Below are 25,691 nucleotides of genomic sequence, written 5' to 3' on the forward strand. Positions count from 1 at the left end.
CAATTTTAACCTAGCATATATTTCTAGAAGCATAAGATCTTTTAAATTTGACCAGCTCCTCTTAAAATGGTTTGACCCATCTTAAAATTTGAACAGTGCTGCTTTCTGCCAAGACCTTGATTGAGCAATGAGCCCTGCAGGTTTTTGGTTATGTTGTGGGTTTGCTCTGGCTCTTGAATCAGCAGAATCAGGCCCCTCATGTGTGGGGACAAAGCCACAGTGGACTTATCTTCTTGCAGGCTGGCCCGGGTGACTTCCAGAAGCCTGGCCTGGAGGGGCTGGAGATTCACAAGCATTAGGTAAGAGGTGAGATCGAGGTGGGAGCCAGCCAGGGTAGGGGGTCATCCCAGGGCTCCATGGCCCCCTCCCTTGGCTCACGTGGAAGGGGTGCAAACTCCACCCTGTGTGCAGGCACGAGGGACGGGGCAGGAATGGGGGGAGAGAACAACGGGATTTGCCCAACTCTCCACAGCTGCCCAGAGGGAGCTGGAACTTGGGAATCACCTCTTCCCTCATTGGTGCCAGTTCCTGCACATCTCCCGGCAATGAGGAGAATTCTAGAATTTACTTCACTTTTACGTAATTAAAAAAAAAAAAAAATACCCCATAAATGGTCTTGGAGGACACTGGAAATTACTGGACATTGCACATATATTACTGCACGGGGCACAGACCCCCGTTCTGTTTACATGGGTGATTTATGGGCTTTTTGGGACTATTTTCACTTTTCCTCTCAATCTGAAGCAATGGCGTTTGGACTGTTATTTAAAACCATGACTGGATTTTGCAATGAAGCCACACATCCATCCCTCTGGTTCTTTTTTAGGCTTCTCTTCTGAGCCTGCAGTGGCTGAAGCAAGAGGTTCTGTTCTTAAATAAGCTTCAGCAGAGAAGAATTCCCTGACCAATAAGCCGTTGGTTTCCTGCCGGAAGTAGGCCTCAGGGGAGAGGCCCGAGACGTTTTTATTCTTGCCTTTATGTATGCTGACAGTGTATGAACACGACAATTAAAGCGTCTCTGAAAAAGTGACTTCACGCCCTACCAGCGTCTGGTCCCTTTCTGCCCGTGTCCCCAGGCTGCTTGGGCCGGGCTGCGGGGTCGGCTCGTGTCCTGAACACTCTCATGTTTCAGGAACTGATGAGGTGCCCTTCTTCTGGCAGATGGCGACCACAGAACTCCTGGATTCCTGGAACATGAGACAACAGAGAAGCGGTGATGCGGTGCCCCTCTCTCAGGCAGCCCTGCCTGTGCTGGTGAGGGCTGAAGCCCTGCATGGCTGAATTCCCAAAACAGTCCTGTTTCTGCCAATGCTGACTCCTCAAAAGTGCTTGTCCACGGTCCTAAGTGTGTGGCTGGAGATCTTACATGGGCCCATTCCACAGATCAAGAGCCTGGAAATGCCATTCCCCGCCCTGGATGCCCTTCTCCTAGGTAAAAGGAATGCGTGACAGCTTTAATGACTGCCCCTGCCCAAGCTGCCTTAACGTCCAGGCCTCCACTGGCCACTCACCAGCACACTCAGGCTGCACATGTGCTTTCTCCTCTCAAAAGCTTTCTCATGGACACCTGGCTTCCTAGGCTGAGGGGTCATCCCAGCCCTCACGAGCCCTACTGTCCCCACTCAAGGCTGAGTGGCAGTGACCCTAATAACCCATAAATGGCTCTAAATGGGATGTTCACACCCAGCAGAGCACAGGAGTCAGGCACACACGTACTTTGAATGATACTTCTGTAGGCTAAAGTGGCTGGGGAATCCGGAGCGTCAATCAGAAAAGACTGTCCTTTATCGCAACTCTTACCTTGAAGAGAAATGAAAAGAAAAAAATCCATGAAGAAAACCGTGGCAAGGTGAACTGGAGGCCCTCTCGGGCCTGTGATGTTAAGACCCTGAGCCCACCTCACTTGCAGTGGAGAGTATAGCTGAGGAAACACACGAGATGAATGCGAGCATAAGTACACATGTGGAACGTGTGTATTTACACTCCTCGGGGCTGCCCAGGCAGGTCCTCCTTGCCCCTCTTCCACTGCTCTGCCCACCCCCAAACCTGGGCAGACCCCGTGCGCCTGCTCGGCACAACTGCAGAAGCAAGTCAGTGGCGCTGCTCCCCCACCTCAGCTGGGCCCTGCAAGGCCAGCTGCCCCAGGAGCCAGGGAAACTGAGGGAGGAAAGGAGTCAGGAGGAGGAGCTGGCAGAGCTGGAGTCCAGATGAACCCGAGCCACCCTGGGAATGTGCTGGACCAGGTCCGGAAGTCCTAGGTCCCAGAAGAGTCACATACTAGCCACTGGGTACAATTTTCACAGTGTTCAAGTCTTCCCTGCCCCGGGGGACCCTCCCCCTCCCCGTTTTAATAAAACTTCCATCCCTCTCACCGTGCTCCGTGACCAGGCATTACTGTCCAAAGAGCTGGTTTCTGCAGTTTTCTGGGTCTCCTCTCCTGTCATCTTTGCCACTCCCTGGGCAGGGGGCACGGTTACCACCCCCTCTTACAGATGAGGCCATCAGGGCTTGGAGCCTCCAGCTAGCGGTGGAAGAGCCGGGCTCTGAGGCTGGACATCGACCCCAGAGCCTCAGCCGGGTGGGTCCACAGGCTTGGCACAGTGCCAGAGATATGGCACCTCCTTCTGCCAGGGATCCCAGCACAGGCTGAAATGTGTGCCCTCACGCCGTCCTATTCCCAGGGATCTGCCTTTGCTCTCGCTGGACAAAAATAACTCTGGGGGGGAGGGAGGTGGCCTGTCACAGTGACCTCACAGTTTTGTCCTGCTTTCCAGTACAGGACAGCGCCAACCACCCTTCTCTGCTGCCCACGGGCCTTGTGCTTTCAGCTAGAAGGGAGGCTAGGGCCATGTAACTTGTCACACAGGCCCACTCCCCAGAAGGCCCTTCATCCTCTGAGCTTGGGACTGAGTAGCAGCTGCCCTCAGGGCATCTGCTGTGCTACTGGCTCCTGGCAAGTAATCAGAACTTCACTGCTTTGTGAAAAGTGGCCCTAAAAAGAAAAGCTCGGCAGAAGCTGGAGCCAGGCAGGAGGGCAGATGCCTCCCTTCCCCTTGCCTTCTCGGGGGTTGGGTCCTGCATTGGGGTCTGAGGCTCTCCCAGCCTCAGCAGGCTGCCTGCCCGTTCTCTGCCAGGCATCCCCCTAATCTCCTGCCCACCACTCCTTTCCTCGGGGCCCACACTCAGGTGGTGGCAGATGCTGGGGCTGACAGCAGTGAGTGAGCCAGGACGGGCAATGACCCGCCTCAAGTCACTCATACTCATCCCTACATCCCACCTGCCTCGAGGGGCCTCTGAGCAGGAGACACTCTTAGACCTGGAGGGTTAAGGTGGGGAAACTTGGCACCACGTCTGGTCAGTGCAAACAGATTCATCTTCCTGGGTGTTTGCATACTCGCTAAAGCAGCAGCTGGAGTTTTCCATGTTTCATGGGGGAAAACACAGAGCAAAGTGGTGTTTCAGGGCCGGAGAATACGCGAGGAAGGTTCTCCGGATATGCACTTAGGTGCCAGGCTTCTCAGAGCAGCCATCAGTCCCCGAGCAGCCCCTCAAGGCTGCGCCCTCCCACCCCACTCTTGGCTCCTCCACTCTGTACACCCCCAGCAATCTCGCCTGAATAGGCACGTCCCACAATGTCCCTGAGCCTGCTGACCAACCGAAGGCTCCTCTAGACCCAACATGCGAGGGAACCTGCTCTCCTCAACAACACTGCCCCCCCACCAACGGTCACAGCTTCTGAGGGCTGTCCCCATCTTCTAGAGCGGGCAGACATCTGCCACCTTTCTCCCCAAGCATCAAATCGTGTCCCCTTCCCACTGCTGTGTGTCTCATCTCCAGGTCTGGGCAAGCCCTAATCTCCTCCCCACACTCCCCTACAGGGACGCCTGAAGGCCTCCCTCTCAGTCTCAGGTTCTCATTTCCTCACCCTGAAGGCCCAGCTCTCGGGCCTGGCTGCAGAGCCGTCCACATCTGGGTTCCAGCCTGCCTTCCCGGCTTCTCCCCGGGCTTCCTTTGGCCCAGGCCCCTCTGCTGACGCAACCGCCCTACCACTTCCTCAGGTCACAGGCTCAGCTAACTTAAGCAAGTTTGACTCTACCTCAGGGAAACAAACATTTGGAGGCAAGTATAATTTGAAGAATGTGAGTGGCCCTCCCGATCATGGTGCTCAGCAAGCTAACACTCTAGAGTGAGTGCAGGATGGGGATGGGGTCCACCACCCCACCCACTCCGTCAGTCTTGCTGCTGCTCATGGAAGGGACCCAGAGGACTCTGGGATGAAAAGGGTGAAACATTTTTCATGCACGGGGCCCCTGTAGGCAGGCCAACGCCCTCATCTAATGCCGAGAGACGGGGCCGTCCACGCTGTGCTGGACCTCCCAGGAGGCAGGCCGGTCTTCGTAAGGGGTTTTCAAGGCTAATTCTGATTCATGCCTTTCACCTCAGAACCTAATTCCTGTCTGAGACAGGACCCCAGCACACACCCATGGCATTTCCCTGTCCTGTCCTCTCTACTTGGTGGATTCCTTTTCTGGGGCCTCCCAGCACCTCCCTGACCAGTCCTCACCCCACCCTCCACGCCTCACCCAACCACACCCTTCATATGCAGTCTGCTCACTCCCACAGTGACATGCCTGTGTCCCTAGACCGGAGCTGAGCTCCTGAGGGTGGGCTCTGCGTCTGCTGCCCCACTGCCCAGTCATGCCTGTGTGGAGTGAGCAGGGTGTAAAGGCCCCATCTGGCAATGGAGGGTCAGGATGGCATTTAGACTCACCCACCTATGTGTGGATCCAGAGGCACTTTTCCAAGGAGCGGGATCTTCAGATTCTGGCACATGACTTCTGCACCCCCTGTCGTTGGTGGGAATATCTGAGATTCCTTCTGTGAGGTAAGTTAAAAAGGGAAGAATTAGGATTTTGTTTCAGAATCACTAGAAATGGACACTTTAAAACAACTTAAAAAAAAATGGCTGTCTGAAAGTGAAACATTAACCACTAGAAGAATTCTCATTAAATCAGCAATAGAGATTGTGACTCTACTTTCCAAAGTGACAAGGAAAAGCATAAACCATGTCAGAGACCCCTCCCCAGGCTTTCCTCCTCCTCAGAAGGGACTGCTTAGCCAAGCCATGGGCCGATGCGCCCCCACCTTGCACTTGGGGCAGATGAAGCCACTCATGTTCTCCACCACTCCGATGATGGGCAGCTTCACCTTGTGGCAGAAGTTGATTTCTTTCCGGACATCTTGGAGGGACACCTCCTATCAAGGTTCAAAACACCATTTCAAAGTCAAAGCATAAGAAAAAAGTTGGCGTGCTTGCAGGGACGGTTGGTGCAATGTAGTGGGTTGACCACCATGAAACCTTACAGAGTATTCAGTAAGTATCTCGTTAGTGTCAACCATGCACTAAGCCCTATGCTAGCTGCTATTCCCCGCCAAACCTCAAAAGGATAAATGTGAACAGCCAAATATCAACAGAAAACAAATGCACAAAAAGGACCTTTTATGATATCCTCATGTTCTATTTTTCTCATTGATATACTACACCAAGCCAAACTGCACTATTTTCTAGGTTAGGGGAACAGCAAAGTGTGGCCTGTGAGCCAGTCTCAATGTCTGGCTTTTTTTTTTTTTTTTTTTTTTTTTAAAGATTTATTCAAGAGAGAAAAAGGGTGTGGGATGGGGGGAGGGAAAGAATCTCAAGCAGACTCTACACCCAGCATGGAAATGGACGTGGGGCTTGATCTCACCACCTGAACCAAAACCTAGAGTTGGACACTTAACTGAGCCGCTCAGGCACCCCTGTTTTTCTAAATAAACTGGACACAGCCACATATGTTCCTCTACATATTATCACTGGCTGCTTTCATCCTACAATGGTACAAATGAGTGGCTGTGACAGGCCATGTGGTCCACAAATATTTACTATCCAGCCCTTTATAGAAAAAGTTTGCTAACCTCTGATCTAGATTATGAGCACAAACAACTTTATAGACAAGAAGAAAATGAGGAATAGTCTAGTTAGATCAAATTCACTTCTGAACTCTAAAAGCTTCTTTTACAGTGATACATAGAGTGTGACATCCAGGCTTGGCACCCTCTCTATGCCCCCCAGGTCACGGTTATCACGGACACATTATTCCTCGCTTGCTGTTGTCAAGTGTGGCCGCACTCTACCCTCTGTGGCTCTAACGCTTCTGAGTTCCCAAAGGTTCAAGGCTTTGAGATACCTATTTCTCCCCAGGCACACATTTGGTTCTTCATCCCTATGAGATTGAGGTACAGACAAAAAGGCATTTAGCTAGAAAGAAAACCAGTATAAACTGGTATTAGTCTCCGTGCTCCTTGCACCACTGTGGTTCTCTCCTTGGTGGCCCTGCTTTGTCAAAAAGGACCCCCAAAAGAGTCACCTGCTTGTGCAAGTGGCTGTGAAAGGCTCTGAGAAGGTGGGTGACCCTCGTGTTAAGTCACACTCTCCATAAACGTTCCACACAAAGGGTGGAACGTCCTCCCATGGCTTCCTGGAGAAGGGCCAGCATCTGCTCCATCTGTTTCCCTCTTCTTGAGCCCAAGGGGGGCACCACACCCTTTTTTCACAGTAAATGTGGCTTTGGACAGGCCATCTTGAGAAATGGTTTTATGTTCAAAGCAAAACTGGGCAGAAAGAGTTCCCATATGTCCCTTGCCCCTACACCCATAAAACGTCCCCACTATCAACATCGCACAGCACAGTGCTCTATTCCAAAAAGATTTTTCCTTTTGGGTAACTCGTCTGGGACTCACCCTTGACAGTTCTGCTGGTCTAGAGTGGGGCCCAAACACTGTAAAAATTCAAAAGCATTATCAAAGACAAATCCATCTGCCACTCCCTGGGCCAGGTGTTCCCTACCTCTGGCCCTACCACTTATGCGGCATCCTGCTCTTCCACGTGCCTCCAAGACACCCTCCACGGGGCACCAGACATCTCACACACGCATCCCGTCCTACCACTCCCCGACCCAGGCATCTTCACATGGCCCGTGGGGCCTGTCACACTGCTGTTGGAGCACTGCATGTGTGCAGTGTCCGGTACCCACATTCCTCAGTGAATCATATAGGCCATGAGGGAGGACAGGCCTATTTCCTCCCTGATGCCTGGCACAGAGCCACAGATAGGTGCTGCTCTGTGAAGGTTTGGTGAAGCATGAGGAGATACTGATTCACAGACTGAGGCCTCCTTTGGTGTGCTTCCTTAGGATTGGAGAAGAGGATCACGACAAAAGGTACAGCTGAGCAGAATAATCTGCTGGTTTCTTGGCAACAATAATAAAGCACATCGCAGACCAGACTGCGTCTATTCACTGCTGGATTCACTCAGGATGACACTACCGTGCACTCTCAGTTTGGGTTCAGTATGGCCTCTATGGGCCTGGAACAAGAGCTGGGCGTTGCTAAAGCAGCAGCAAGGACCACAGCAGCTTATCTAGAATACACCCCAGGGTGGCTCTACAGAAAACCAGGCGGTCTTGGGAGTTGGTGGGAAAGGTGCACAGAAGCAGCACTGCGGGTTATGAGGACTGAAGCATGAGCACAGCAGAGGGGACAGGACCACGAGGGACAAGCCGAACTGAATGGCACCAGTGGTCTTGCCGGCTGAGTGAAGGAAATGTGAAGGGCAATTCTGAGCCACTACTGCTTTGATCTGTGCACATACATAACCGTGGAATGCCTACTTGTTAACAGCAAATACCTAAGATAAAACTTCTAACAAAGTTTTTGTAGATCCACCCTGAGGGCTGTTGGAGCATGTGTTCTGGGGAGCTACTTCCAGAAAAGGGTCTCAAAGCCATATGAGAAAGAAGCTCCCAACACAGCAGAGTTCAAAGCCAGCTCTACTGGGGCACTCACTCACCTGGGGAGTGGTGATGATCACCGCCCCATCGATGTGTGTCGACGACAGGTACTGGACAGCCGAGAGATGTTCATCCGACGTGCCAGGAGGAGTGTCCACGATGAGGTAGTCAACCTCTCCCCAGTCCACGTCACGAAGGAACTGCTTGATCATGCCTAGGAGAGAGAGGGCGAGCCAGTGATGCCTTTTCTCTCTTTTCTGTACTTACAACTCTACAGAGGCACTTTATGATCTTCACGTACACTTGACCTGTCTGGTTGTCATGACTGGGGTGCGGGGAACTACTGGCATCCAGTGGGTAGAAGCCCGGGGTGCTCTAACCTTCTGCAAGTGTAGAGCACAGCCCACCCCTCCCCTAACAAAGAATTATCTGGCCCCAAATGGCAACACTGCAAAGACTGAGAAGCCCTGCCTTACAAATGACACTTCTGCATTGTTATTTTAAGCTCTGGGCCCAATCAACCTGCTAGGATTTCACCTCACTCACATCTTGGACCTAAATAAGCTACTATAAAACTAGAGTAAAAACAATTCCAATGTCACATAGGCTTTAAAGACAGAGAAACTCATAGTAGACATTATAAATTATAAAACAAAAACAGGTATCTCTACTAGCTCTCTTCAACAAGCAAAGACAGAGGCAACCGGATGCTTAACCATGATCCTCTGCAAAGCCCAGCAGAGGACTGCTGCCATGCTGATGGGACAGGCTGCAAAGGAAACCTGAAGTAGTTCTGCTCTTGGAAGATCATGCTCACGGAGAGAAAGCAGGGTGGCAAACCATTTTTCTTTGGTCCCCTCCAGATAACGGCATCATCAGGACTGCTGAGCAAGAAACCAACCGACATCACCCCCAGATTGTCTTCCACGAACTGGAGAGGATGAAGCAAAGAACACTTAAAACCACAGCACAGGTCACTTCCTTGTCGTTTATCAGAGCTGAAGGCATTTTGAGAACAAAATGATCATGTGATCTTGGGTCTATTCATTCTTTGAATTCACAAATCATTTTGGGAGAGGAAGGGTTATCATACAGGGGGACCTGAACGAGGCCCCCTGGGGCCGTGTGCTAGAGTGCAGAAACCACAGCAGAAGTATGTCCTTAGCTACCCTCGCCTGGGCTGGCAAACCACAGCCTCCAGGGCCAAATCTGGCCCACCTTCTGGCATTGTCCATCAAGTTTTCTTGGAATACATGGTCATTCGCTTGCACATTATGACCCTCATGCTACAATGCTGGACAGTGTATGGCCCACAGACTGAAAATATGTACTGTCTGACCCTTTACAGACACAGTGTGCCAATCCCTGACATTACCTGTGCTCCCTATGTCTACAAGGGCATGCTGATTGTTACTTTTTAACTGATAGACAGCTGGGTTGAGGAAAGTGCTGCCCGCCCAAACCATAGCCGTTCTGAAACCAGGACCCGGAATACACTACCCGGCAAATAAGACAAAGGTGTAAAAACTCACCACTGGAGACCAGCCCGAGCCGCTCTGGTGAACCTGCATGAACATAAACATCGACGTTCACCGATAAGAAATTCTGCACTCTGGGCATACTACAGTTCGTTGTCTTTAAAGCTCCCACTCAATTCTCATTAGAGTGAGCAGCTGGGGGAGAGGCAGCGGGTAACAGAACCCCCCCCCCCCCCCCCACAAACACACACGTTGGAATGTTCTGAAACTCTGCTTAGAGATCTAGTCAGGAGGTAAACTTGGCTGAATTCAAACATAATTTGGGGTCTAAGGTGTTTTACAAATAGGACAAGAACCAGTTGGGGGTGGCTGGGGCAACGCAGGTGGTTGTGGTGTGGGCAAGGCTGCCTCTGCCAAATCTAGGAGTGAGGGTGTTTGCTTCAGTGAGATGGGCAGCCCAGGACCTGCCCCGCCTGTGGCCTGAGCGTCAGTGCCTCAGTGCTGGTCTGCTGCACCTCTGGGAGGAGGGGGCCAACAGGAAGGGTGGGGCCACTTCAAGATTCACACTCTCCTTCAGTAGGTATTCTTTAACAGCCGGCGTTCAACTCCGCACCGCCTCTTCATCGTGAAACTAGAACTGACTCAACTTCCAACTACACATGAGTCTCAGCAGTTGGGCTTTAGGGCAACCTAGGAGCCAAGACAGAAGGCCCATTTTCTTGAAGAAGTCTTACCTCTCTAACAGCTCTAGGGAGAGCTAATTCACATACCACACCAGTCTCCTGCTCAAAGTGTACAATTCAGTGGCTTTCAGAATATTCCCAGAGCTGGGCACCAGTCAGTTATTTTCATCACTCCGAGACGATACCCTACACCCTGTGACGGTCACATCCAATCCTTCGCCCCCACGTGCATGCCACCTCAATCCTAGGCGACCCCCATCTCCTCTCTGCCTCCGCAGATGTGCCTGTTCTGGACACTTCACAGAAATGCAACCCTGTAATACATTATCTTGGGTGACTGGCTTTAAGGTCTTTTTAAATTTTTGTGTCCTTTTTAAATTTCAGTACAGTTAACGTGCAACATTGTTATCAGTTTTGGGGGGTACCATATAATGATTCAACAATTCCATACATTGAGTCCCTGCTCATCACCCAAGCAATCATTCTCTGCACCTAGTTCACCCAGGTCTTAATTTAAAAAAAAAGGGCAACTGGGTGGCTCAGTTAAGTGTCTGCCTTAGGCGCAGGTCATAATCCTGGGGTCCTAAGCCCTATGTTGGTCTCTCTGCTCAGCGAGGAGCCTGCTTCTCCCTCTCTTTCCTGTTCGTGCTCTATCTCTGGCCCTCTCTAATATTTTAAAAATAAAAATAAAAAATAAAAACAACTATCACTCTTCATTCCTATTTAAAACTCATTCTCCATGGTGACAGGCTTAAAAGAGGAATAAACGAAATGACCCGCAGTGTAGAAGAAAATAGTGGGACTTGTTTTATCTCACCATTCAACACCATAGTGAAAATATCAGTGTTTATCAAACACTCATGTACCGGTACAGTCAGTGCTAGATGTATATAACTCATAAATAAACAAACACACAGCCATACTGTGGGTGAGTACTACAAAGTGTTACTGATGGGCACGTGGGCACAGACGTTGGATAGTGCAGCTCTGCCTCCACCCTGGATGGAATCACCCCTTTCCAGCACCCTCGGCAGCCTAGCCCAAGCCCTGAGCAGAGTCCACAGGCCTGGCCTGTGTGCCTCAGGCCACTGTCCAGCTACCCTCCCCTTGTCCCTCTGCCACCGGTCATCCTGCTGCAGACACTCATGCCTCAGGACTCCTGCATTTGCTCCCTTGGCCCATAAGGCTCTTTGCTAGCTTTCCATAGAGGGGTGCCCTTGACCACACCCTTGCTCACCCCATCCCCTTACCCAGCTTTCATTTTCTACTATCTATCAGCTGCCCCTTCCCATCAGGGCTGGGGGCTTTATTTGTCTTGCTCACCACTGTATCCTAGCACCCAACCGTCACATAAAGAATGAACCCATCCGACATCCTGAAACATCCAAGCACCCCCCTACCCCTGCCCAGCCCCATTTCAGTGCACTGCCTTTAAGAGGGACCCTTTCTGGGACTGCTCCCTACAACCCAGAGGGAGTGACCAGTACCTGCATGGACTGCGGTGGTGCCACGGCCTGTCCCCCACCCCACATCACTCTCCCACCTCATAGTCTCAGTTCCCCAGGGGTGACAACAAGGGCAAAAACATTCCCTTGTTTCCAGGGTACAGAACCAAGCACAGACTGGTCTGGCTTTCCCAGCAGTGTGAAGTCTCTGTGTCCTACTTCTGCATTTCGCTTGCTGTTTCCCTTCCCCTCTAAGAAGGCACTGAAACAAATACTTCTCAAGTGGTGTGGGTGAACTTTATATATGGTTCCAAACCCCAAAGCTCACAGTTGTTGTTGAGGCCGGCAGGCTAGGAACACCGAGCTGCTCTTAGCATGGCCGCCTAAAAACACATGGCTCTGCTGACCCCTTGGTTTGGGATTAGCAGTTCGGTGCTCTGGTTTGCTGTGAGGATACTTTCCTGAGGTTCGTACTATAGTTATTACCTGTTCTCCTTCCAAGCCCATTATCTTGGGAATCGATGGCCCACATATATCAATGTCCAGAAGAGCAACCTGGGAAACAAGAAGAGACCAAAGCAGTGATGCAACAGAATATACCATGTTCCAGATGTGCACAACTGGGAGGGGGAGAGGGTTTGAGTTTGAAAGGAGGATGGGGAAATGGAAAGGAATCTCGGGGGAGTTCCAACTTTCATCTTCCAGGCCACAGACACACAGTCTAGAACTCGTAGAGAGAGCTTGGCAAAGCACATCCACACATCACTGACTTCCACACCCATCCCCCAAGTCTGGCGCCTAACTCCAGGGTGATCTTCTGGGCCCAGTGTCAGGCCCAAGCACCATACACTCAGCATTTACCATGTGCCTAAGGAGTGAGTATCATTATCCCTGCTTTACAGAAGAGGACATGGAGGTCCGGAGAGGCCCAGTGACTTGCTCAGTAAAAGCAAGCAGCAGAGCTACGACTAACCTGAGGTCTGGTGATTCCCAACACCGGGGCTCTTTCTGCTACCCCTGGGGGCCTGGAGAGGAGGGCCAGAGTAGAGCCTCATGCTGAGCTCTCACCGAGCCCCACTGTCTTGTGATCCTGAAGGTGAAGGATGGCTTAACCTCAACTTCTAAAATAAAACTGAAAATAAGAAGGAAGTCTAGAAAAGCTCTTTGCTAGTGAATATGCAACCTCGGAAGACTTTCACCCCAGACACGCTGTTTTCTGGGTGTGAGAAACGAGAAGATCTGAGACAGTCTGAACAGCAGAGTTAATATTCATCTTGAAAGCTCAAATATCAAGCATCTAAAGTACAACACCACTGGGTAACTTTTTAACTTGCCCTAAATTAGTTTCTTTGCTCCCAGCAAAGCCCCACCTCCGCTTTTTCACTCTGTACTGTAATCAGGAAGACTCTTCATTCTCCTATCAGCCGCTTGCCTCCCCTGCCCTCTGCTGGACCAACTGAAGAAGCAACAGAGCGATGCTTGGGCTGACGACCTGCCTGCCTTCACCTACAGACAAAGAAGGACCGAGTGCATAAATGACTGCAGACATTCTACCTCAGAGCCTCCAGACTTAGGAAACCACACCCTCACCGTGACCCTAACAGACGAACGGGACTCCCAGTTTCTAGCCACTCAGTCTCTGCCCTTGCTTTCAGGAACAATTTAACATTTCAAGGAACTATGCTCCCCACAACCAAGTAGGTGAATATGGAGTGGAAGGATGTGAGGATGCGGAAACAAATCACGGGCATTCACTCCTGGGGTGGTACTCAAAGAAGTTGTGACATGTCCCCGCTATGCAGACCTCCGAGGGGCCCCGTGTCCTGTCTTTTGCAGACTTCCTGCTGAACCTGTCACTACCCTAAATCTATCCAACGGATTCCCTTTCTGCTCAGGCCAGAGAACCTGAGCAGAGAGCAAAGTGCCGTAAATCTTAACCAGGGCCTCTGTGGAAGGTGCTAGAAACCTGATGAGACAAATAGGTTTTGCCACAGCTCTCTTCCAGCCACAGACTGGTGGAGCAGAGTGCTGTCGGGATCCAGACCTTTCCCATACTCAGCACCCCCAAACATCCCCTTAAGAGGTCATGGAAGGTGGGCTCTAGTCCTGATTCTTGGCACTAAAATGGCTGTGTCACCTCTTACAAAGTGTTTTTGTTGGAGCTTCTGATCTGTGAAACAAGTGTGCAAATCATCAGGCCCCTTCCAGCTCCAAAGTCTACAAGCCACAGGAGCCTCAAACACTCCAGTCCGGAAGCCCCAAGGTGGACCTGTTAATGCTATAGTCTTTGGTGTCCCTCAGCTCAGGTACAACCACCAAGGCTCCTCCTGCTCCCTTCACCACAACTCACACATCCCTGGCTGGCCTGTGATTAGTCGGGGGGGGGGGGGGGGGGGGGGATGGTTCCCAATTCTGCTCCCTCTTGGCTCATGGGCCTTTGCTATAAGCCACCGGACGCCTGTCTGCCTTGAACACTAACATAGAACAGTCCTGCTGAGAGGGATGAGCTTCCACCAGACAGAAAAGGGATTGGGTGTTTCCCCTCTGAATTTAGGGAAGGGAGGAATGTGCGCTGAGATTAATCAACCAGGCAGATGGAGTCTACGATCTGTCAACATCCCGCACCCTCTGGATACAGCGGCAGTCTCAGTCTTGAGTAGGACTTGTGGGGAAATACACTTTCCTAAGTACAGATTTTTTTTTTTTTTTTTTTTGTAAGCTAAGCTATTGTTGCATAAAGAAAACCAGCTTACTTTGCCATATTTTCACACTGGATGGAGCATTTTCCATCAGTTGCAAAGTCCGGGCAAACTACTTCAGAGCAGAATTATACAGAAGCACCATAATATGCAAACAATTCTCTATTTCCAAGTACGTACTTGTATCTGGCCTGGTTAAAGCCCATCTTCAGAGAGTTAAGATACAAAATAGATGAACATGGGAGAGAGGGAAAAATAAGATGAAATCAGAGGTGGAGACAAACCATAAGAGACTCGTAACTCTAAGAAAGAAACTGAGGGCTGCTGGAGGGGAAGCGGGTGCGGGGGATGGACTAAGTGGGTGATGGGCATGTAAGGCACTTCATGTAATGAGCACTATTAACAATGAATCAGGGGATCCCTGGGTGGCGCAGCGGTTTAGCGCCTGCCTTTGGCCCAGGGCAAGATCCTGGAGACCCGGGATCAAATCCCACGTCGGGCTCCCGGTACATGGAGCCTGCTTCTCCCTCTGCCTGTGTCTCTGCCTCTCTCTCTCTCTCTCTCTCTCTCTCTCTCTGTGACTATAAAAAAAAAAAAAAAAAAAAAAAAAATTGAATCACTACGTTCTACCCTGAAACTAATACTACATGTTAATCATCTGATTTTAAATAAAAAAAATTATTGTGCGCATACGTACACACACATGCCTGATAGAATGCTCTTTGCTTTTAGAAGCTTTTTTTTTTATTTTTTTATTTTATTTATTTTTTTATTTTATTTATGATAGGCACACAGTGAGAAAGAGAGAGAGAGGCAGAGACACAGGCAGAGGGAGAAGCAGGCTCCATGCACCGGGAGCCCGACGTGGGATTCGATCCCGGGTCTCCAGGATCGCGCCCTGGGCCAAAGGCAGGCGCTAAACCGCTGCGCCACCCAGGGATCCCAGCAAAGAGCATTCTGGATGATACGGATACTCTCTTAGAAATAATCAGTTTTTGGCCAACCAATTGGCCAATACAAATTTGACCCTCAGATGGCAGGAGATTGTTGATTAACAGAAGAATAAATCAACAAATGGATTCTGAACCTACTCAGCACTGTATTTGGTGGGGGTAGGCTACAAACTTGGTGCCAAAGCAGAAATCATCAGTGCCTTTCCCCCACATTCCAGGCAGTGGATAAAGTAATACTGATTGCCGTCATGGACATTTACTGTGCGTTATCTCATTCGCTCCGGACTCTCATTTTACAAGGAAAACCGAGGCAGAGAGCCTGGTAACCTGCCCAAGGTCAGAGAGGTGGCGTGGGCAAAGCGGGATGTGAACCTGGGCAGACTGCAGAGCCTGTACTCCTGGCCACCATGCTCTACCTTGCCCACCCACCACCTTGCCCCAAATGCTCAGAGTTCTGACTTGCCCCTCTGCTCCAAAGTGCTGAGGCCCTGCTTCTTCTACCTCCCTGACTCTGCCCTCATTTGTTCCCTGATCTGGATCCTCGTGGCTGCTCACGGAGAGGAGAATACCAATTCCCATCCGGCTTCCTGTACCCTCCAATGATACCCAAATCACACACTCGGCTGACTATCCTTGCAATGCTCCTAAAGCAACACTCAAACCCTGCCTCTTTGCTTGCCAAATGTCCTAGCAGGTCATTCAAAGCCTCCCCCGGTCTGGCTCAGCCTCATCCTCAGCCCTCTTCACTGGAGGAGCCACATACACATACCCTATCGGTCCCCCTCACAGTGTCCAGGCACCTCCTTTCCAAGCCCAGTCATCTCTCCCTGGTCCCACATCCCTAGAGCACATCTTGGGATGGTGGAGGCCAGATTCCAGAGAAGCCCACCTCAGCGACTGGCAGGCCAGCACAAACAGCTCCACCATTAGAAAATGATCAGAACTGGGCAGCCTGGGTGGCTCAGCAGTTTAGCACCGCCTTCAGCCCAGGGCCTGATCCTGGAGACCCGGGATCGAGTCCCACATCGGGCTCCCTGTATGGGGCCTGCTTCTTCCTCTGCCTGTGTCTTTGCCTCTGCCCGCCTCCCCCCCCCCCCCCCGCCCCCGTCTCTCTCTCTCTCTCTCTCTCTCTGTTCTCTCTCATGAATAAATAAAATCTTAAAAAAAAAAAAAAAAGAAAGAAAAGAAAATGATCGGAACAGAAAGGAGGAATAAGGCAGAATGGAGAGCCTGGGTAAGTGCGAGGAGCACTGAGTTCACCAAGTCCACCCTCCTCACTCCCGAGAAGGCCAGGCTGGCCCAGACTTTCAATCTTCCTCCAAAGACGCACTCTCCCAGCAAGCACCAGTGCTCCTGGAGCCAATCGCAGCCTGCTACCTGTTTTTGTACAGCCCACAAGGTAAGAACAGTTATTACACTTTTAGAAGGCTGGGGATGGGGGTGGAATTAAAAAAACTCTATTTCATGACATAAACATTATATGAAATCCAAGTATCAGTGACAATAAAATTGTGTTAAAACACAGCCAAGTTTGTTTACAGATAGTCTATGGCTGCTTTTGTGTGTCAGGGCAGGACTGGACAGGTGCTATAGGAACCAATATGGCCCACAAAATCTAAAATACTCACCATCTGACTCTTTACACAACAAGTTTGCCCACCCCTGAAGCAAACTCTAATTTCTTAATCCAGTGATTTGAAAACTGTATTCCTGGAGTCCTTGGGGACTGGGTGGTGTCTCAGCGCCTGTGTGTGTACTGTGCACATGTCAGAATGGTGGGCCCACTGTAGCTGACTTTTTTTGCAGAGAAAATAAAGTCTTATGTTAAGGTCTTACAGTACGATTTCATGCTTACATAGGATGGCTTATCTACTATGAGCACACAACACTGAAATTTAACCAGCTTTTAGAGTTTTAAAATAGAAAGGACAATGTGTGGCAGTTTTGAAATTTCAACATTAGATTAAATGTACCTCTAAACCCCTACTGTTTTTTTTTTTTTAAGTCAAAGGGGAAAAGCTATTTATCTGCTAGAAGAGAAATCTGAACTGAAAGTCAGCCCTCATATATAAAATTAATTCATTCAAAATGCATGAAGAGAAAACAAATACTGAGAAATAAGTCAATGTATGAAGAAGGCATGAAGACCATGGGAAGAATTGAAATGGGGAGACACAACTTTCAATATGAACAAAACAACTGCTTTCCTGGAAAGGAAACATGAACAGTGTCCTGAGAAGGGAGAGGGCAGTTAATTGGCAATTCCCATCCTGAGAACAGTAGGCTCTCTAACCCAGGGCACCCACAAAGCCAGCACACAAGTCCTTAGCGAGGTCTCTTGCTTCAGGGCTCACCCTGACAGAGAGCTGGGTTCTTTATTTTTTAAAGATTTTATTTATTCATGTGAGACAGAGAGAGAGGCGAGAGGCAGAGACACAGGCAGAGGGAGAAGCAGGCTCCATGCGGAAGCCTGATGTGGGACTCGATCCGGGGTCTCCAGGATCACACCCTGGGCCAAAGGCAGATGCTCAACCGCTGAGCCACCCAGGCGTCCCCGAGAGCTGGGTTCTAAGAGACATCCGTGGTGCTCTAGCAGTTCTGATGTGTAAGCATTTTTTCCACTGGAATTTTGAATAAAATTTCATTTTACAAGAACACAAAGATGGAATGTGTTCCGTGTTTAAAAAAAATTAGAAAACACAGTATTCATGGTTTTATTAGGTATCAAGTGTAAAGTAAGTGATAGGATCACTTTTCTAAGGTCAATGCAAAATTATCATGAGTCCCATGAATGATCCAATGTATTTTTAAAATCGCAGGTACTGTAAATTTCCATTCCAACTTTGTAGTGAAAATTATTTTTTTCTTCTTCTCCATACCGCATCTTTCATTAAAGCTGAAATCCAGAGAGCAGCTGGATTTTTACTGAGCAATTTGGTGATTGCATGCTCATATGTATACTTGGGTACTAGGTGAGAGGCCCAGTTCAAGGCTTGGTAAATGTTTCCTTCCTCAAGAGCTAAAGAGAAAATACACTTGACTTTTGAACAAGGTGGGAATTAGGGGCCTTATACATGAAAATTCATGTGTAACTTCTGACTCCACCAAAATTTAACTACTGATAGCCTGTTGCCGACCAGAAGCTTATAGGTAACAACTGATGAACACCTATTTGTATATTATACATTGCACTACTACAGTAAGCTAAAGAAAAAATGTTACGAAAAACATGAAGAGAAAATACATTATAGTACCACTAAAAAAATCCACATGTAAGTGGAACCATGCAGTTCAAACCCTTGTTGTTCAAGGGTCAACAGTATTTTAGGTTTTGTAGACAAAAATCAAGGATACTATAAAACAATTTAAAAGCAACGGTTTATAGGGATGCCTGGGTGGCTCATTGGTTGGGCATCTGCCTTTGGCTCAGGGCGTGATCCCCAGGTTTGGGGATTGAGTCCCACATCACGCTCCCTGCAAGAAGCCTGCTTCTCCCTCTGCCTGTGTCTCTGCCTCTGTCTCTCATGAATAAATAAATAAAATCTTTTATTAAAAGTAATTTAAAAAGCATCCATTTATAGATGTAAAAACCATTCTTAGCTCACAGCCATAGAAAGGCAAGAGAGGGGCTGAATAAGCCCATAGGTTATAGTTTGCACACCCCTGGCCCAGACACAAGTAGAAAGTGGCTAAGAAAAAGAAGTCTGAACTTAACAAAATAATCAGCATGCCAAGAGACATTACACCTGCTATCCATTTTCACAGGTAGAGAATCTGATGCATTTCCCCATGCATTTCCCTCCTTCTCTCTGCAAGGATCTAGATTCCCGAGACCAATCCAACTTGGTCTAAGGGATCAGTTCTCTAGGAAGCATCACAAACTCTCATACAGGAGCCTCTTCCAGTTTTTCCCAAGGTCTCACCTGCGTGTTTTCATCCTCTGCTAGGCCGTGGGCAAGGTGGGCACTGAATGTGCTTTTTCCAACACCACCTTTCCCAGATAACACCAAGATCTTGTGTTTCACGGTCTTCATTTTTTCTTTGATTTCTTCTATGGCTACAAAGAAAGCAAATCAGGTGATGAAGTCTCTGACTAAATTTCAAACGTCACTCTTCCAATGGACTAGAAGGAGCTAAATCCCTGGGACTATTTCACAGGACTGTGTGTGAAATACCACCTAATCAGTGACAGTAGTAAGTACTACAAAGGCTATTGACATCATTGACATTTTCTTGTTTATTAGTTCACTTCTCTGTCTCCTCTTGTTAGGATACAAGTTCCATGAGAATAGAAATTACCTGAACTGTTCATTGCTACACTCCCAGCTCCAGGAGAGCTCCACACGTAGTAATGGTTCCCAACCTAGGGGCAAAATCTGCCTTGGGGACATTTCTGGTTGTCACCAGGAAGGGGTGCTACTGGCATTCAGTGGGTAGAGCCACAGACGCTGCTAACTGGCTAAAAACACGGGGTGCCTGGATGGCACAGTTGTTTAAGCATCTGACTCTTGGTTTCAGCTCTGATCTCAGGGCCATGAGATTGAGCCCTGTCTCAGGCTCTGTGCTCAGAGTGGAGTCTGCTGGAGAGTCTCTCCCCCTGCTTGCATTCTGTCTCTAAATCTTTAAAAAAAAGGTCTAACAATGCTCAGGACAGCCTCCTACCCCAAATAATTATCCAGATCCAAATGTCAGTAGTGCCAAGGTTGAGAGTCCCTGACAAAGAGCAAACGTTTATGAGGACCAGTCACAGGTAACTATCACAGATCATACATTTTCTGTGCATTCAACATCTCACTTCAATTCCTTAAAATAACACCATGAGGTAATTATACTAGCTTCTTCTTATTTAAAAAGCAGGTTCTCAGGGGATGCCCAGGTGGCTCAGTCAGTTAAATGCCTGACTCTTGGTTTCTGCTCAGGTCATGATTTCAGGGTCCTGGGATCCAGTCCCAGGTCCAGCTCCATGCTCAGTGGTGAGTCTGCTTGGGATTCTTTGCCTCTCCTCCTCCTCTTCACCTGCTCATGCGTGTGCATGCGCGCTCTCTCTCTCTTTCAAATGAGTAAGTCTTTTTTCTTTTTTAAGTTGGTTCCAAGCCCTACGTGGGGCTTGAACTCATGACCCTGACATCAAGAGTTGCATGCTGGGGAGCCCTGGGATGGAATCCGACGTCGAGCTCCCTGCATGGGGCCTGCTTCTCCCTCTGCCTGTGTCTCTGCCTGCCCCCCATCATCAATAAATAAATAAAATCTTAAAAAAAAAAAAAAAAAAAAGAGTTGCATGCTCTGTGGACTGACCCAGCCAGGTGCCCCTCCTCCACTTTAGATAAGGAAACGGAGGCTCAGAGACCTGAGGACTCTCACTCAAGGTCACCCCGTTTGCAGGACCCAGGAATCCAGCCTCAGTCTCCCGCTCAACTCCTTCAGCATCCTCCCAGCCTCCTGCTTTTTTTTTTTTTTTAATTTTTATTTATTTATGATAGTCACACACACACACAGAGAGAGAGGCAGAGACACAGGCAGAGGGAGAAGCAGGCTCCATGCACCGGGAGCCCGACGGGGGACTCGATCCCGGGTCTCCAGGATGGCGCCCTGGGCCAAAGGCAGGCGCTAAACCCCTGCGCCACCCAGGGATCCCGCCTCCTGCTTTTTAAGATCCTTTAGGCGAGTTCCCAGAGCCTTCCCCATCCTGCGACTTGTCCTTCACCGAACTTATCATGCGATGATTTCCTCGCTCGCTCAGTTATTTACGGAGGGTCTCCCCTATTAGCTTAATATCGTTAGGGCAGTAACCCTGTCTCACTCACAGCTGTAACCCCAGCGCAGAGCACTATGCTCAGGAGAAATCAATACGTATTTATGCTAAATGAGTGAGAAAATCGCTCCTATTCCCAAAGGAAGACAATTTTGTCTAAATAATAAGCCCGAGCAAACCCCTAGTTCAAGGTCTATAAACCCTATTCTCCAGCAGCGGGGCCCCTGTCACTCAAACCCCTAGACCCGCCCCTCCTGAGATCCCATTGGACTCCACGCCTGTCACTGATCCTTCAGGCTCCGCCCCACCCCGCTACTTCCTTCTGTGCTTTCCCACTGCCGGTCTCCTCCCGGTCCCGCCTCTTCCGGGCTGGCGCCCTTCACTTCCGGTTCAGGCCTTGCCCCTTCCTCACCTGGGTCGGGAGCCGCGCCGGCTCCGGAAGCGCAGAGCCGCTGGTTGGGGCAGCCCTGACATGAGGCCCCTCGGCCCGCCTGGGCGCTGCCGGTCCCGGGACAGCCTGCGCGGTGACAAGGTCACAGTTAGAGTGGCTCCTGTCCCTTCAGCCCCACCACCCACGCCCCCCTCCGTGCGCTCACCCTGAGGCACCTCCTCCATTCGGCCGCCTTCGACGTCTGCGCGGTCACCGGAACCCGCCCTTACGTATTTCCGCCTCCTGGCGCCCAATCTGACTCTCCAGGCGCGCCAAGTAAGTCTCGAAAAGGGGGCTGTGCGCACGCGCGGACTTCATCAGGTGCTTGCAGGGGGGAGGGGGACTGGTCTTTAATTTCTGTCGCCGTTTAAACTGGGCAGCGGAGAGCATTCATCAATTATTCAGCACGGGGCTCCCGGGCACGGGCGTTTTCCTACGCGACACGTCCATGCCCTTTCATACCCAAGAAATTTGATACCGATGCAAAGTTATTAGCGAAAATAAACTTTATATTCAAGTTTACTCCGCTGTCCCAAATAAGGTCTGCTCCCCCCACCCCACCCCCATCCTGGAGCCAATCAAAAGTCGCACCTTCCTTTGTTCTCAGTGCCTTTTAATTCAGAACAGTCCTCTTCTCACCACCCCTTACCCTTTTTTGGGGAGTGGGGTGGGGGGTCATCTTTTAGGACATGGATACATTTGGATATGGTGTAGGCCAATTGCCTTATAGAAAACCCGCCCCAGTATCTTAATTTGTCTGATTCCCTGCCTCATGATTAGATTCAGGTTAAGACATTCTGGCAGAAGGTACTTGACCGATGTGTACAACTGTTGTGCCACGGCCAGAGGCACAGGACACCAGTGGGTCCCATCCTCGACCACTTGGTGAAGGTGGCATCCGTCCCACCTCTGCATCGGATGGTCCGCTTTTCCGTTTGTGACGAAGAAAGAATCTGAAGCGATTCGTTGAGATCATGGGAGTATCCTGTTCGTCAGCCTTGCACTCAGCCTCATTCCGGCCTGAATCCGTTCTAGCAGTGTTTCCAGAATTGTGCCTTCGGATGAGAACACAATGTTTGAACTTCCTTCCTCAGGTCACACAGCTCCTAGCGAGGGAGCCAGAGTGATGAACCCGGGCTGTCATCCGGGATACGCGGTGCCAAGTGGCCGTGTGCGAGGTGCTGGCGCCACCAAACCGCCCCGAGTCCTGTCGTCCTGGCACCTAGCCTGGTTGGGGCAGCGGATGACGAAGCAGGTAACTACAGCTTTACAAAGGCTACGACACGAGACAACCAGGGCGATTCCTTAAAGCCGAGGGAGGGACGGGGTGGCGGTGGGGAGGACATATGGTATTTCAGACAGAATGAACCAGCATGAACAAGCCCAGGGGTCAGAGCGGTCAGAGAGGAATTCACCCGCAGGGACTTTTGTGACCTCCAGTTTGCAGGTAGGAAGACAGGGTCACCAAGAATGACTTGCCCAAGGTCTCAGAGCTGGTAAGCAGCACAGCTGGGGTGCCAGGAAACTCTGATGTAGGGCCTGGGCTCTTGACCACTATGCTGTACACTGGGAGCAGGATGCACATTATCCTCCTTTCACTGAAGAAAGTGAGGCTCAGAGAGGTTAAGCAGCTTGCTCAGGGTCTCACAGCCAGAAGGCTCCACCCAACTCTCCTGACCATAGGCTCTTTCCTCCCCACCCTCCCAGCCACACAGTAGAGACCTGAGGCCTGCCCGCTTCATGTCCTTCTGAGGTCCCCGCAGACATTTCCGGCATGTTCCCGCCAGCTGTCTTCAGCAGCAGTGCCACATTAGAGCCCCGCAGTCTCTGATTACCCAGGCGACCCTCCCACTCAGCGAGTCTGTCTCCTCAGTAGCAGGGAAGAAAGATCTTCCATTCTTCAGTCTCTCCCTCACTACGCACTCCTCCCCACAAGGCTGTAAACGATCACATTCTACACTAAGAAATAAAATCGAATAAGCCTCCCCTCAGCTTTGCTCCCATCTCTCTCCCACCGTCCCCGGCCAAACTCCTGTCTCACCTGGGATAGAATTTTCCACCTGTGGTCGTGCGAGCAGTAGGGCAGGCACGAGGCTGCAGAGCAGATTCCCAGGCCCATCCTGACCTCCTGAGTCAGAAACTCAAGGGCTGGGCCAGGGAATGCGCATCTTTACACTCTCACCAGATAGCAGTTCTGTTCACTAAAGTTTGAGAACCACTTCTGAAGAGGGGTGCGCCTCGAGACTCTGTCCGTGGCCCACTCGTAGGCACACTTTCCACATCCTTCTGGGGTGAGCAGCTTTAGGTCCATGGCGTCATCCACTATCCATCATGAAGTTCCAGCCCCGCTCTTCCTAGTTCAGCTGCCACCTGGTGGATTTTACCGCGTGGGTGCCTCTCCGGCCTAACACTCCTCTAGCCACAACTCCTTCCTCAAACCCTATTCCTCCTTCTGGAATTCTTATCTTAGAGAATGCTACTGCTCTACGAACTCGAGTCCAGAGTCTAAGCATCAGCCTTGCTTCCTTCTCACCATCTCCCCTGTAGCAAGTTAGCAACTCCCCGTAACAAGTCACCCCCATGTATATATATATTCATAGTGGTTAAAACAACAGTGGTTTGTTATTTCTCAGGAGTCCTCTGGTTTTATCTGGGCTCATTCACGTGGCACCGTCCACGGGGGAATTGAGTAGGAGATTCTCATTTTCACGTGTGCCTTAGTTTCCCTCCATGTGGCCACTGTCTCTCCACGTGGTCTCCAATCATTCAGTGGTCTAGCCTGAGCACCTTTATGTGGCAGCTGGACAAGGTCACTTTCTCACATTGTACTGGTCAAAACAAGTCACGGGGCAGCCAAACAGAGGCCACATGTAGATGGATGAAGTGGCAGGCATGTGTAGCAGTGGCGGTAAAGGCTGGTGGCCGTGGCTGTAAACAGTCACGATAACCCCCCCCCAACCATGTCCAATCAGGCATCAAGTCCTGTGGTTTCACCTCTGTGATGTGATGCTGTAGTTGCCCAAGTGGCCCCAACTCCTCACCCCTCTCCTGTGTGCAGAGCCTCTGTTCTACCCCAGACGCAAGGCTCAGGCATGTGACTTACTTTGTTAGCCAGTGTGACCTAACAAAAAACAAGTACTTGCCTGTTTTTGCTTTCTTTGCTTTCCTCTCTGCCATCATGAGGGGAACATCTCTAGGCTAGCCCGCAGAAGGGAAGACATATGGTGTAGAGCCGGGCCACCTGGTGGTCCCAGACAAGCCCATTCCAAACCAGTGACCCTGAGACAACAGGGAGACTCCAGCCAAGTGGTGCAGAGCCACCTCTCCAGACCCACAGGCAACCACCAGGTGTGTGAGTGAGTCTAGAAGAACCATCCAGCCAACCCACAGACACATGAGCTAAATAAACACTTATTATCTTAAGTTCCCAAGTCTGGGGTGGCAACAGACAGCTGACACTGCATGACACCATCACCCTGCTGCCTTCCTCTGGACCCTCATTCCCCTGGGCCTGCAGTACTTTCCTAGCAGCCCCGCTAGGCTCTGCTGCCAGGACAAACATCCCGCAGACTGCAGAGGCTCAAGGCAGCAGAGATCATTTTTGGCTCCGGCTACTTGGACAGCTTCGTTGGCAGAGACCTGCTCGCCATTCCTCGGGGATCCAGGAGACAACGGCCCTGCCATCTCCTGTTGCCACTGAATGCAGGCTTCAAGGGAGAGCGTGTGATTTGTACAATGCTGCTTAAATGCTTCCAGCCAGGATCGACCCCTCATCACATACCTTCCATCAGGAGAATCGGCCACACGGTCACACCCAAAAAAGGTTCCCCAGGGGGTTTGTCTGCCACATGTCTTAGGGTCCTTTCCCCTCACAGTTCAGCCTGGGTCACTCTGCTACCTGCGCACCTTCAACAGCTCCCTATGGCCAGGTTCACAACAATCTGGACATGGTTTTCGGTGCCCGCCCCCGGCCCATTTGACCCCTCCGGCCCCATAGCTGTGTGCCACTGTGCGTGCCAGGCTCTAAAACTGAACAGCGGACATTTCCCTGGCACGCCAGCCATTATCCTGGCTCACACGGGTCCTTTGTCCTGACTGTCCTCCCTGCCGACCCTCCTCTGACAGGTCACCTCTCTGCATCATCCCATGGAAGCAGGTGCTAATGGCCTGTGGAATCCGCGGCCTTCTTTCCTGAACACGGCGGCGTGTTCCAGAAGTCGGAGCCCAGTTTGCTGTATTTAGCAGCGTGGAAAAGTGTGAACGCCGCAAACTGAACCAGACCCAGCATTTGAAGAAGTCTGTTTACCTCTCCTTTACATTTATTTAGTTTGGGGAGTTTGATAGGTTTTAAATTTAAAATTGTTATTTCTGTCCCCCCGATTAAAGGTGGCAGCGACTAAAAGCTACAAAGCGAGAGCTGGA

At 50.3% G+C, this 25,691-nt stretch overlaps 2 protein-coding genes and 1 long non-coding RNA gene across 4 annotated transcripts in view; 2 read left to right on the forward strand and 1 right to left on the reverse strand.

Moving 5' to 3' along the window:
• The window catches only part of TVP23A (trans-golgi network vesicle protein 23 homolog A), a 30,388-nt gene extending 29,358 nt beyond the window's left edge, over positions 1-1,030 (forward strand). The window contains exons 7-8 of the mRNA XM_025416527.3: positions 240-299; positions 827-1,030. Coding sequence (XP_025272312.1) covers positions 240-299 — 60 coding nt within the window. The 3' untranslated portion in view covers positions 827-1,030. The remainder of the gene's footprint in view (positions 1-239; positions 300-826) is intronic.
• On the reverse strand, positions 1-21,561 carry NUBP1 (NUBP iron-sulfur cluster assembly factor 1, cytosolic). The gene is made up of 11 exons (XM_025416526.3): positions 21,436-21,561; positions 21,252-21,356; positions 19,011-19,144; positions 11,922-11,990; positions 9,362-9,394; positions 8,670-8,760; positions 7,889-8,043; positions 5,146-5,256; positions 4,776-4,878; positions 1,717-1,800; positions 1-1,187 (listed from the first exon to the last, which is right to left on the reverse strand). Exons 1-11 carry the CDS (start codon positions 21,452-21,454, stop codon positions 1,129-1,131), a joined length of 963 nt encoding a protein of 320 aa, XP_025272311.1. The 5' UTR covers positions 21,455-21,561; the 3' UTR covers positions 1-1,128.
• LOC112640383 (uncharacterized) overlaps positions 21,407-25,691 on the forward strand; it is an 8,092-nt gene continuing 3,807 nt past the window's right edge. The window contains exons 1-3 of one of the 2 annotated variants that reach the window (XR_003124010.3): positions 21,407-21,545; positions 22,364-22,524; positions 25,395-25,565. This is a non-coding gene — a long non-coding RNA (uncharacterized LOC112640383). Of the gene's footprint in view, positions 21,546-22,363; positions 22,525-25,394; positions 25,680-25,691 lie in introns of those variants that run through there. The other variant, XR_003124009.3, reaches the window with a different exon arrangement.

Source organism: Canis lupus, chromosome 6, assembly GCF_003254725.2.
Source record: "Canis lupus dingo isolate Sandy chromosome 6, ASM325472v2, whole genome shotgun sequence".
NCBI lineage: Eukaryota > Metazoa > Chordata > Mammalia > Carnivora > Canidae > Canis > Canis lupus.

Coding starts and splice junctions, on each gene's coding strand:
- NUBP1 (XM_025416526.3), bottom strand. Junction 8,761..9,361: donor GCTCGGGCTGGTCTCCAGTG/GTGAGTTTTTAC, acceptor CATCCTCTCCAG/TTCGTGGAAGACAATCTGGG. Junction 1,801..4,775: donor GCCTCTGGATCCACACATAG/GTGGGTGAGTCT, acceptor TTTCTCTTCAAG/GTAAGAGTTGCGATAAAGGA.